The sequence below is a fragment of the Schizosaccharomyces japonicus genome, assembly GCF_000149845.2.
Source record: "Schizosaccharomyces japonicus yFS275 unplaced genomic scaffold supercont5.3, whole genome shotgun sequence".
Taxonomy (NCBI): Eukaryota; Fungi; Ascomycota; class Schizosaccharomycetes; order Schizosaccharomycetales; family Schizosaccharomycetaceae; genus Schizosaccharomyces; species Schizosaccharomyces japonicus.
This window is the reverse complement of record NW_011627862.1, coordinates 2,210,698-2,223,673: the sequence shown is the minus strand read 5'-3', so window position 1 is coordinate 2,223,673 and position 12,976 is coordinate 2,210,698. Positions and strand designations below refer to the sequence as shown.

General features: G+C 46.4%; 5 protein-coding genes across 5 annotated transcripts; 2 read left to right on the top strand and 3 right to left on the bottom strand.

The window, feature by feature from the left end:
• Positions 1–55: 55 nt before the first annotated feature.
• Positions 56–2,728, top strand: SJAG_01720 (EST1 family protein; the record flags this gene model as incomplete). Its single annotated transcript, XM_002172930.1, has 1 exon — positions 56–2,728. The coding sequence occupies one exon, from the start codon at positions 56–58 to the stop codon at positions 2,726–2,728; it is 2,673 nt and encodes an 890-aa protein (XP_002172966.1).
• A 131-nt stretch (positions 2,729–2,859) lies between these two features.
• SJAG_01719 (ribosomal protein subunit L7) lies at positions 2,860–4,048 on the top strand. Its single transcript, XM_002172929.2, has one exon. The coding sequence runs from the start codon at positions 3,059–3,061 to the stop codon at positions 3,956–3,958; it is 900 nt and encodes a 299-aa protein (XP_002172965.1). The 5' UTR covers positions 2,860–3,058; the 3' UTR covers positions 3,959–4,048.
• A 359-nt stretch (positions 4,049–4,407) lies between these two features.
• SJAG_01718 (STE/STE11 protein kinase Byr2) lies at positions 4,408–6,399 on the bottom strand (the record flags this gene model as incomplete). Its single annotated transcript, XM_002172928.1, has 1 exon — positions 4,408–6,399. One exon carries the CDS (start codon positions 6,397–6,399, stop codon positions 4,408–4,410), a length of 1,992 nt encoding a protein of 663 aa, XP_002172964.1.
• A 2,156-nt stretch (positions 6,400–8,555) lies between these two features.
• On the bottom strand, positions 8,556–9,173 carry SJAG_01717 (RNA binding protein Mlo3; the record flags this gene model as incomplete). Its single annotated transcript, XM_002172927.1, has 1 exon — positions 8,556–9,173. One exon carries the CDS (start codon positions 9,171–9,173, stop codon positions 8,556–8,558), a length of 618 nt encoding a protein of 205 aa, XP_002172963.1.
• Positions 9,174–11,336: 2,163 nt separating this feature from the next.
• On the bottom strand, positions 11,337–11,850 carry SJAG_01716 (cyclin Clg1; the record flags this gene model as incomplete). Its single annotated transcript, XM_002172926.2, has 1 exon — positions 11,337–11,850. A coding segment is annotated over one exon (462 nt), but the record flags the coding sequence as incomplete, so codon positions are not given.
• Positions 11,851–12,976: the final 1,126 nt, after the last annotated feature.

Genomic DNA, 12,976 nt, shown 5'->3' with positions numbered 1-12,976 from the left:
ACGTGTGCTTGTTCTTTAAGGATCTCCAGATTGAAGACGAAATCGAACGCGACTTATGAGCAACCGAGGCATTTCATGTAACGAACCGGTCTCGAATAAGTTGTACGAACAATTGTATCGCGATGGTGTCACGAAGCTGCAACGTTTAAAAGAGCTAATTCAAGGACACAATCGCGAAAAAAACGCGTGCAATGGTGTCGAAAAAGGCGCCAGCGGTAGCGATGGAAAACGCGAGGGCACCCAGTTGTCAAAAGACGTAACCGTTAGTTCGGAAGGGCATGATCTCGACGAATTGTTTGCCCTGAGCAAGAAAATTACGAAGGATTTTGGACAAATTATTCGTGAGGATCTTGAATTCTCGAATAGAAAAGAGCTACTGACTCTGTTATGGGGGAAAGTTCATTACCGCCTTGTTGTGTTTACGAAGAAGCTTGTTTGGCAAAAAAGTGATGGTAACAACATTTCCCGGACTGCTACTCGTGTTCGCGGTTCGGGAAGTCGAAGAAGCAGCCCAGGTGCAAATACAGCAGTGGCTAATCGTGGAATTGTAAAACAATTTACTCGGAGCATTGCTTTGCACGTCCGTTATCTCGACGAATGTGTCCAGTTTTATCAGCAACTTATTCGTGAAATGGTGCTGGCATTTGAAGTGCAGGAACTGCAACCTTTACTTGAATGGCTTCAGCTGAAGCGAGACGGTGATAACAATGGTGAAAATGGTACCACTGCTGCGGGAAAAACTGTATCTCTAAAACGTGGATCCACATTCGCTCACAACAAAAAGGCGACGAAAACGGGAACTTACTCGTCCGTTGCCAAATGCGCGGCTTCCATTTCTGCTCGAAAGCAGTTTTATTCGTCAACCGTGCAAAAAAATCAGCTCGTATGGACTGTGTACCGCTCACTTATCTCGCTCGGAGACTTGTGTCGTTACCTCGCACAGGCAAAATCTCCTAAGCAGCCCGATTATGGAGCTGCTGTAGAGTTTTATCGCCTGGCCGGTTACGTGATGCCCGATGTCGGCATTCACTTCCATCAGCTTGGATTAATTGCTGCCTCCGCTCCAAAATCCAATGTACTGCAATCTGTTGCTTACTTCTATGCGGCCACAACGTCGCTTGTGCGCTCGGGTGTAAGCTCTGCTTACGACAACCTAGGTCTCGCTTTGCGGAAGTTCCTTCGTGAGTGTGACAGCCAGGTCACTAACAGCTCTGCTCCCAAGCAGGAGGTGCACCGGGGTAAAACAAAGGAACCTTCTGTGGTACAACAATTTCTTAAACTTCATGCAAATTATGAATGCAACTCTGAGAACGACGCTCTGCCTCCAAAGCCTAATCGTCTTTTGGGACAGTTACGTAGTATGCTCAACAACCATCAACTTCCTGAGAAGCAGTTGCTGGCAATGAGTTTTTGCAATATCGCAGTTCTGCGGCTTTCCACTGAACCTTCCGCTACGGCAGGTCTAAACTTGAGTGAGACGTCTACTAAGGCCCCTGAACTAGTTTCCTTCATGGAACAATTCATTCTGTCATTCTTCATGACGCTATTGGACGTTGCCAACGAGAAGCTTCCTTTGCAAAGTCTCACAGCCGCAGCCCAGTCCTCTTCTGAGCAGACGTCAGAAAATCCGGTCTTTTCCAGGTTACTTTCATCCATTGCGCTGTTGTTATCTTTTATGGCTCGTCATCCAAAATGGGCCCCAAAGCAGCTTATTAGTCAGGCTAAGCGGCTTCACAACCGTCTTTCATTCTTCTGGGAAAACAGCGGTAGATCTCCACCCACAGCTAACGCCGTCAAGCTCTTTACTGCAAGCGAGCCATTGCTTTTGCCATTTATTTGTCAACCACTTCCACTAGGAGCGTATCCCTCGGCTTCGACTGCCGAGATTGAGTTTTTGTCGTCTGTTCTCATTTCATACTACCGGCCGAGTGAACACCACGGTAATAGTATAAGCAAATGCTCATATGATACATGTTTGGACGCTGTGTATTTACTCCTTCAGGGTGTCGTGATGGAGAGCGCTAATCCAAATGCCTCTGGCCCTGTACTTAACCTGCCAACTTGTGCACCTCTGAAGACTGTGCCTTCACAACCGTGGAATTCGTTACAAACTTCTTCGACATCGCTTATTAATGGATCGTCATCCCCCATTAATGGGATTGGGACTGAGTTTGCTTGGAACTTCTCTGCTTTGCAAACTGGGGATGCTTCGTCTGTTACAACTTCACCATCACGCCTCAATCCATTTCAGACTGACAGCGTCCTGCCTTCTCTGCAGCTCGGTCGCATGGTTGATAGTTTGGTCGGACCTGCGCCAGAAGTCCGTGCACAGCCCACTGGTGGATCTATGCACTCTCTGCAATTCCGTGTTTCAACGCCGGCGATTTCTTGTTCGCCTACTTTCGGGTCAGTTAGTTCTTTGCCTTCCCGTGTAACGTCGCCTCCATCTCCTCGGAGTGATTCCAACGGCGTTGAAGAGAATGAGGATGGTGGTCTCAGTGACGGGGAGCACGTACTATTCAGACCTATTATGGCCGATTCTGCGAGCTCTTCAGACGAAGATGATGATGACCTTACACCAAGCGAGGACGCTGGTACACCCATATCTCATCCTCTGACCGACTATTCGTCTACTTCGTTGGTGGAGACACTAAAATCTTCAAATCAACACACCTTGTTATCTTCTATGTTGCGTAATGCTCTTCGTATACATGCTTCCAACTCTTAAGACGATGGTGGTACTCAATTAGTTGAAACAATTGTACCAACAAACATTGGATGCCCAGGTGTGAGAACCGTGTGGTCGTGCCGTTCTCCTAACGTCTTCCAATGTTTCATTACTCCATCCACTAAAACCTATTCGTGGCCGCCTTCGTGCATAAAGGCAACTTTGAACCATATGTTTTGGTGTTGAGTTTTTTGTTACTTCCTCACGAGTAACAACGGTTCTGTCCACCCCCAATACATGGTCTTACGAGCCGTTTGTACTGAACGGCGATTTCATTGTGTCGGAAGTCTTTTACTTGCATTTTCTTGAGCATTGTTCTGTTTGTCAATTATGCTGAGACGCGGTGCACTTAATGGCCGCTTTGTTTCTAGTCTTTCGTTGTTTCGTTCACGACTTTTTCGGCAACAAATACGGTATGTAACTGTGAAACAAATTCTTGGAAAAAATCGACCACTTCCAATTTGGCATCCAGAATCTCCGGACTTTTTACCGTCACCATTGGGTCCTTCTCCATTGGAAGACTTTATTCATGAGACGGTTGATGCAGACATTCTTGTCGCGGATTATCGCCATACCGAGGAGGACATAAGTCCTCGTAAAAGAAATAGCGGTTTTATTGATCGGTATAACCGTTGGGATGGATCGTCTCCATACCATAAAAATCGGATCTCCAAACCATTACCCGATAAGAAACCTCTTTTACCACTACCAACGAACTTGACACACAAGAATGTGCCGCGTCTTAAGAACATAGTACTCAGTACTATGGTTAAAGAGGCAATTGCGAAAAAAGAAGTTCTTTTAAGCTCAGTCATGGCTTTTCGGTCTATTACCGGTGTTCATCCTGAAATTCTTTATGCTAAGAAGGACGTCGCAGTATGGAAACTAAGAAAAGGGGCACCTGTTGGTGTTAAAGTTGTTTTAGAAGGTGAAAACATGTACAGCTTTCTTGCTGTCTTGGCTCAACTCGTCCTCCCTCGTGTCAGGGAGTTTAACGGGCTGTGCAACAACATTGGCGATCTTACAGGGAACATAACCATCGGGTTTCCCGAGGGCGTTCTACCTTTGTTTCCACAAATCGAAAATATTCATGATATGTTTCCCTGCAAACTCCCGGGGTTTCGGCTTTCGTTCGTCACTACCACTAACGAAACCCATCTTGCTCGTTTTCTGTTGAGTAGCTTCATTCCCTTTGATGAAAAGAAGACGACGAAAAGGAAAGCGTACTAAGGAACACAGAGATACTAATTCATGTTTTTATGTCCTTCATTTTGTATGTAGTAGTATATGGAGCTAGTTTGCAGTAACACTGTGAGAAACGATGGAATGCATGTTTTGGGTAACGGGTAACTTTTTGAAAAGTTCTTGAGCGGCGATATTCGGAAAATTACAAGCTGGTATTTATTATAATTCGTTACAAGTGGGTAAATTAGGTACGAGCCGAAATGAAAACCTCTGAGCATTCTCAGAAACGATATAAACAAGATGTCAAAAAGCGGAGGATAAAAAGCTGCTTAAAGCACAGAAATGATTTTTGCCTTTTTATGTCAACAGATGGAGGCAAGTACCATAAGCGGGTAAAATTATTTTCAACAGTTGTTGTTAAATCTGTGTGTGAAGTAAGAAATTATTAACAGGGAACGAGATTAGTTGGTTTGGGGAAAAAATGCTGAACACAATTAGGAAGCGGACGAGAGAGAAGAGGAAGAAGAATGGGAGGATTTGCAGACGAAGGGATGCTTAAGAAGCTCAGACGCATTGGGACGACGTTCATACTCAACAATAAAAGTTTGTGCCAAGAAATCTTTTGCTTCGGCAGAAATGGTTGAAGGGATATCGGGTGCAATGAGTTTTCCTATTCGGAAAATGGCTTGCGTCTGGTTACACTTGGGATACGGATGCTTACCAGTAAGCATTTCCACGGTTAAACAACCAAGCGACCAGATATCAGTTTTTTTGGTATATTTGGTCTGCTGAACAACTTCGGGAGCCATCCAAAAAGCAGATCCTTGGAAGGAAAAACGGTTGTTCACAGTTTGCTGAATGTTGTCCTCAATCTTCTTCGAAATACCAAAGTCAGAAATTTTGATTTGACCCTTGTTATCAATGAGAATATTTGCACCTTTAATATCACGGTGAATAATGTCGCGAGAATGCAAATATTCAAGTCCACTGAGAATTTGGGGAACCAAATTGCGCACAAGTGGCTCTTCAAAATTTCCATACGTTTCCAACAAACTGTGAACGGAACCGCCAGGTACGTACTCTAGAAAAATGTTCAAACAGTCACCCGTGACATTTGAACCCAGGTACTGGACAATGTGTTTGTGAGAGAGATTTTTTAATAAAACGATCTCACTTTTTAATGCCTCTAGCATAACCCGTTGTCGGTTTTGAGCACGACTGTCACTATTGTTAAGCCGAACCTGCTTAACAGCCATTAACTCACCGTTAAATGCATTCATTCCCAAATACACCTCACCGAAAGATCCTGCCCCAATCAATGCACCCCGAATCCACTTGATCGTACTTTCGTCGTTGTCTTCTTCATTTCCCACAGTGTCGTCGCTTCCGGCAGTCAGTGTTGGCGACGGCATGGGCGAACCATACTCGAGAAATTTCAGCGACTGTGGGTCCGGAGATACAACGGGAACATCGGCAGATGAAGAGTTACGATCAGAGGGCGAGGAGGATGCAGGAATGGGTGCTGAAAGAGTAGATGATGACGAAACGGCTTCCTTCACCTCTACGGGTGAAGGGAAATCGGGCACGGTTGGCAATGGCGGCCGTTTAACAGATGACATTCGCCTGTGCCGTTGAGGCTTGGGTTTAATTTCCTTCCCAAACTCAAAAATGCTCTGGTTTATGGAACGTACACTTTTGCGAAAAGAATTAGAGAGCGTTTTCTCCAGTAGCTGAGGCTGATGATCGGGAAAGAAATCGGATATGCGAGAACTAATGAGCTCACTGGGAGGGCGTTCGTTGCGAGGAAAAGGTTTGACGCCGCCGGACCCAAAACCAGCACCAGAGCGTTCGAATTTCAAATCGCTGAAACTACAACCAAGAGAGGCCAGGTTGTAGAAGGGAAGCTTGGAATTGGTTTTCATCGATCCTGAGCGACTATTTCCTCCGCCACCTCCCTTGCCAGACGGTAAAGAACCGACATTCTGAGCAGCCTCAATTTCCCAAGACCGACGCAGATCTTCAAAAGATGGGGCGGTGGAATTTTTGTCTATAAGTATGAGACGTTCGCGTTCAGGACGACGAGGGTCTCGACAAAGCTCGTCAAAATCTTCTTGCGTCAGGTGAACCAGGCGACTGCTCTGAGTGACACAAACGCCCCATTTTTCGGGGTCCTGCAATCCAAATTTGCGGAGAGCGCGGCATAAAGCTTCATACAGATTAGCAGTAGTTTGGACTGCGCGAGTCTGTCCATTGCAAGCAATGAACCGCAAAACATGCAACTTCGTAGACCACTCCAGATGCTCAATTTCACGCAGCAATTTGAGGCGATTGTGAAGGACATCCACGCCAAGGTATTTTAAATACTTACGATTGAGCATTGGCAGATGGCGTCCGCAAATGTTGTTTTTGACAAACGACTCCTGGTACTGTTCCAAGCCGATGGCATTTAGCCAGTCCGCTACCTGAGCACACGTATAGTCCCGCATGTTTTAGTAGAGAGAGAAACGAAGACGCTAGGATATAAGAAGGGAAGACGTAAGAGGAGAGAAAAACAGAAAACGATGACAATAGCAGTAATAAAAAGGTAAGAGGAAATTTGTACAGTCACAAACACCGAAACAACAGATTACAGTATACGTAGGTAAAACCTTAAGAAGTTTAAAAAAAAAGAGAAGAAGAACGCCAACCTGACTCCGAATCACAAACAAAAAAACCAGCTAATGGAAAGGGAGAGCAAGTAAATGTGTTCAAGTTTAAAAAGAACCCAATATAGAACACACAAAACTGAACCAAACGTTCAACGTTGGTAAACTCAGAAAACACAATTTAACCGTTTCACACAGATCAAACTTACTTTCAAATTTGTCTGCAGAAATCTATTCGTGAAAGAAGATGCACCTTTTTGTTGGTTTTTGGACGAAAACAGAATTCGTGGCGGTGGAAGAAGGGAAACGTAGATGCAGCGAAAAAAGCTGAAGATGTTGGGCCAACGAGTATCGGAAAAACAAGGGAGAAGCTATTCTGCGTAGGGCGTGCGTCAAAAAGAATTTAATTTGTGCAACTCCAGGGCTGGCGTGTTTAAAAGACGCCAATTCCTACTGCACGTGCACCCGTGGGCGCTAACCGCCGAAAAAATTTATCGTTAAAACGCGCTCAGACGCCGTAGACGGTCATTAGTGAGAGCGATACGAGTGCAGAGCACTTTCGTAGGCGAAGGTTTGATTTTAGCGGCGGCAATCAAAGGTTGATGGTTGATGGTGAAGCGGATTGAGAGGAAAAGGCTGGTTGGACTTAGCGGGCGGGCTGGTAGGTTGAAGAAAGGATCGGGAAAAGGAGAATGTGGTCGGGTTTTGAGGATGAATCTTGCATTTTTTTGTCGGGACTGGGAAGGTTGCAGGGAAGAAAAGGCGCGAGAAGGAACGAGTGAGTGTGCGTGCAATACAAGAGGACACTCCAGAGAGTTAAACAAGAGCGACTGACGGAGTGTACTGAACGGAAAACTGAGGAATGAAAGGATGGGAAGAACGACGGGAAGGGAATTGAAAAGGAGTCTGAAAAAAAAAACGAGAGACAATTGTGGGAAATTACACGGTGCAGAATGGCGGTGAGGAGATGGACAAACGGCGGACTGAGTTACAAAAGTGTAGGTCTATACGGCACTTTCAGTTTGGTAGGATTGATTTCGGTGGTAAACGGCAAAACTTAACCGATGCCTGTGAACTCTTGGCCCAGTTGCCTTTCCCGTAGATCGAAAACATCATTTCCTCCGGAGGTTTTTTCCTTTGCCTGTTCTGCAGCATCGTTTGAATTTATAAATTGAGAAGACCGTGTTTGATGGGTTGACGACAAACAGAGCGTATGTATACGTTGCGAAAACCTGTTTTATCTTTCACTACTGGCTCTGCTTCTAGTTGTCGCTCCAAAGAATCAAGAGAGCCACTCAACATACTGAGATCAGGCAAACGATTTTTTATATATACTCGTGTCCTAGCACAGCGGACGGGGGGAAACCCAAACAACGTAGCAACATTTTCGCTCACAAAAGCCGGTTTCTTAGTCGACTGTGTGCGGTCAAGCAAGCACTCCTCCTCTCGACAATTTGCCGCACGATTGTCACGAGTAGTAAACTCACTTCCAAGCTAACTCGTCCCGTTTTCGTCGTCTCTGCATCGACATTTTCTTCACCTTGGGCCAGCCCGTAGGTGTGTATGTATGTGCAAGTCCCCCGTCCAAACGGTACAAAAGGTAAGTGAGTGTTGTTAGGTTTCATAAAGTAGTTAAACGTCAAATATGTTAATATATTCCAAGATGTGTGAACGCATATCAATGATTGAGATTTTGCTTTAGAGAAAGAGTTACGAAGTGACAACGAGTTACACACAGTACACAAATCAGACACGCAAAGCAATAATCTGACAAGTTTGAAAAGGAAGAAAAAAAATAGAAACATTGTAAGCAGAGATACAGAATGACAAGTGAAGAAGACGCAAAGAAGAGGCACTGACGACCCGGAGCAGGGAATCCTGAGGTTTCGGGGGAAAATAGCGTGCGAGGAAGACGTGAACGAACGAACAACAACTAACAACAAACGCCTAAAAAGCAGCTCGAATTGTCAGTGCCTAAGAAAACGATACCATGCGCTCTACTCCTTGTTTTCCGTGTTTGTGGAAGCAGCAGCTTCACCGCCGGTAAAGTAGTCATCCATCTCCTTGTCCAGCTCTTCAGCCGATTTCTTTGGACGTTGTGCTCTACGACGTCTGTTGTTGTTGGCGGGCTTTCTGGCCTGCTTTTTCTTCGAGTCTGCCTTCGTTGTCTTGGCTAAGGGTGCAACACGTGCAGCCAAGGAGTTCAACTGCTTGCCTGGATTCAGGATAATTTCGACTCTCAGTTTACGCGTTCCGTCAACCATACGGCCGTCGTATTGCTCAAACGCGCGAGATGCGTCACCAGGACGCGAGAAAATCACTGTAGCAATACCCTTTGACCGACCGTTAGGACCGTATGCGAGCGAAACGCGCTTGCAGGGGCCGATTGACTGCACAAAAAGGTCCTTGATTTGAGCCTCGGTCACGTCCGTAGGCAGGTTAGACACAATAATTTTTGATTCTTCCGAAATAACGGTTTTGATGGCGGCTACGGCATTTGTCGTCTGCTGCTTTCCAGCTGGCGTTTTAGGCTTGTTTTGACGAGGTCTTCTCTTACGAATGCCGCCTTTGGGCTTAGAAGCAATAATCGCATCCAGAGACTGATCCAGTTCCATTGACATTTTTTATTCTTTGCGAGAACAGGTGGTTGGTTTTGTTTAAAATAGGCTGGGAGTGTGGACCGAAGTTTGGTGGTGAACTTAAGCGATACGCGATCGTAGCGAAGAACGCGAGAATAAGCGAGGCGGGGCAATGACACGGACAAGCGAAGCCAGGGGAAGATATGCCTTGGAGAAAGGACCCCGTGGACCCTACCAGCACTCAGAACCCCTAAGACATCGACACCCACACCTACCCCACGTTAATGAACCCTTCTGCTTAGGTGGTGCATACGAACGCCAGTGGGAGTTCTGAGTCTCCTTCCTATTTCCTTAAGTCACACTAAAATGCGTTATTAACCTACAAGTGATGCCAACCACTACCCTGCACTACCCTTCCCCGACTATTAAAACTCACCACCAAAACCATTATCCCACTCGCATCCCACCAACGAATATAAAAGGTTTAAAATAGTTGTTCACCCGCGGAAGAAGAACGATAGCTGTGACGGCTTGATATATCACCGTGTATCAGTTTAGGCAGTTAGTTAGTTGTGTCTTTGGCGTTCAGTGGTTTGTGAGAGATTTGTCAGCGGTGGCTATGGCAACACTGTTACGTCGTCGCCATTCGCAGCATGGGCATAATGCTACGCCGTTTCATGCAAGTCCGGAGCTGCTCACATGGACAGAAAACAAGACAGACAAGACGTTTTAGTACGCGTGCGCATTGTCGTTCAGCTGTGGAACAGTAATCAAGATGCAAACGTAGCAATGTCAAATACTAACCTCACTCAAAACGAAGGAAAATTAAACAGAGGCCCATCCTGAACAAGGGTTTGTCGTCACGTAACCGACGCGCACAACCAACGCAATATACCTAGAGGGAAAAAACGTCCGCGCAACAGGTACGCGAACAGACAGTGAAAGAGAAAAAAACAGAAACTTTTGGAGGTTTCAAAAATAAACCATCTACCTAAAAGTGAGAAACAATCACCTGTAGTACGAGTACAGCTAACACGTTTTTTTATTCACTGAACAGCGACCAAGAAACGATTCCAGTAGACAATACTTGTACGTACCTAGACGTAATAATGATGGACAAGACTTCGTTCAAATGCTATTATCACCGCCAAACGTAAACCACTCGAAGCGCTGAGTCATATTGATGCTCGTCGCAAAGAGGGTGCTAGTGGGCACGTACCAGCACCCGCTTTGAATGAATCGCAAGCACAATGTATGAAGGCGTCGTTGAAACACCCGACTCAGACTTCGCAGTGGTTTTCGACGTGATAAAGCTTTAGGATAGCGGGCCATCTCGGGAACGAGACGGCCCGGAAACGAAAATGTGCGAGACGTAATTACATCTCAAGCATGCATCATCAGACCTAAAAAAGAAGGAAAACCAGTACAACAAGATACGTAAGAACCACATAGCAAGCAGGGAAACCCACCGGACCAATTCTAAGACGCTGTTAATGATTAAGTTGTATCCAATAAAAAGACGATAGATACATTAACTTTGTAAAGAGTTTTTCTTTTTTTGCGGCTTTTCTCATTTTCACTTTTTTTTGGGTTTTAGTTTTTCGAGTGAAAAAAAGTAGCAGAGTAAAAAGCAAGGATAAAGAAGTAACTCAAAGCGAAAACCATCATGGCGGCAGGCACACGAACACAAAAACAAAGACTCAAAAATTTGAAATAGACGCTAAGTATGTGGAACAGCCTACACCACATGACTCAAGCGCCATTAAAAAAAAGTCGGAATAAATGTGAAGTAGAAATGCGACACTGCACCATGACGGCTTCGAAAGCTAGAGAGTGTGTGTAAAATGGAGAAGAAAGAGAAAATTGCCGATAAACAAACGCTAAACAAGTGCGAAACAATGGGTGTGTTGGACACCCAAACCCAGGAGGCAGTCGCCTGCCAAGGGCATAACGGCGTACGAAATCGACGCCTCGCAGCATCGCCACTATGCTGTTTACTGCACAATGGCATAACGAGAGTACACTGGGTAGTACTGATCAGACGCACGAGGGTAGTAGTACTTTGGATCAGCACATGAGTGCGATTGGAAACCAGCGGGGGTTGTTGTCGAAGACGAAGGAGAAGTTGCGGAAACGGAATGGGGACGATACTTCGCCGCCTTGTGCGAAGAGGGAAGACGACGAGGAGTTGGAGTTGCAGAAAACAGTCCAAGAGGCGCGCCACCATTTCCAGGCTTCCTGGTGAAGAGGATCAGGGGTTCAGAGACCAAGAGATACTGGCAAGCCATTCTCTCTCGAGCTTGTTGACGACGGAGCAAGGCAAACCCGAAACTTGAGACCAGGACTGGTTGGTGAACGTGTTGTCATCCAAGAACTTGTTGGCAAGAACGAGGGCAACAGTCAACAAGGCGTACAACTGGTAGGAAGGGTTCTCTTGCGTCCAACGAGCAACCATCGCCGGATCCTGGGAAACGGAATCCAAACGATTCGAGAGATAGGACAAAGCCAAGAGGCAGGTTGCGCAGGGCAATCTGGTAGAAGTTAACACTTGCAATACAAACTTGCGGAAGCTGAAAACGAAAGATGGCAAGGAGTCAGCTAAGGCAGACATGTTAGCGTTAGTGAGGAAGCGCGCATAAAGCTTGCATGTCATGATTGACATGTACTCGACCATGTCACTCATTTTGTAGTCTAACTTGCTAGCAATTCCGCCTCCGCTGCTAGTAGTAGTATTGTCGCCGCTGCTGTGTTCGGCGTTGCGAGTAGCGCGATCAGTTACGTTGTTGGTGTTAGAAGCAGCAGAACCGCGGCGAGCTACTGGAAAACCGGACGACGCGTTGTTGGAGCCGTTGCGTAACGCATACGAGGCGCTGGAACGACGGTCATCGACAAGGACCGGTCCTTGGACCGGGGCACGTCCATTGTTGTTGACGGTAGCACCACTGCTAGGGCGGAAGTAAGTGTTGGCAGGCTGTTGTTGTTGAAGAGTCGTCATGGACGAAAGCATCGCGCTGTTCACGCTCGAGGCAGACGACGACGACGACGAGGAAGAAGAGTTAGACAAGGCCGAGGCCAAGAAAGAGCCACGGCTGTTCGAGAGCTTTGCAGCAGACCGTTGAGGCCAGTAGTAAGCCGGATGGAGGGTACGCTGTTGCGATGGGGCGACGCAGGAGCCTTGGGACGACACATTCGACGCACCTGCTACTCCCGGCATTGACGAATTGGGCACAGGGACAAGGCCGGAAGCAGACAGATGGGTGCGATGACCAGCTCGGGGACGGTGTTGAATACGGGAGTAAGGATGAAACGGAACTGACCCAGTGTTACTAGACGCCATCGCAATAGACGTAGGGTTAGAGGCGGCAAACATAGCTAGGCCTGGTACAGCGAAACGAGACTGCAGTTGGGAACGGTGCGCGGAATGCAAAGGATGTTGAAGTCTAAGATTTATCAAAGAATCCTGCTTCGTATTCATACAGTGACTGGAAAGATGGTCCGAAGAAACAACTAAGTGTGTCTGATCACAGGAAACCGTTTGAAAAGTCTGAGAATACAACGCTTTGTATCCAACGATGAGCCCGACCGTAAAGTGCGTAAACCGCTTGCGGTACGGTAGACGAGACTTAGCAAAAAGCTCGACTGAAGCAAGAACCGGCTGATTCTGGAGGAGAATAGGCTGGAAACCTCCGGAGAGTGGGTTTGGTTTAGAAAGTGGTTGGTTGTGCGCAGGTTACATTGAGCGATGCAAGGCCAGGTATACTCGATCACCGGTGGTGACTTTTCATTGGAGAGTACTGATAATCTATAGTAGCTAAGTAAACGGCCAATCAGTCAAAGTC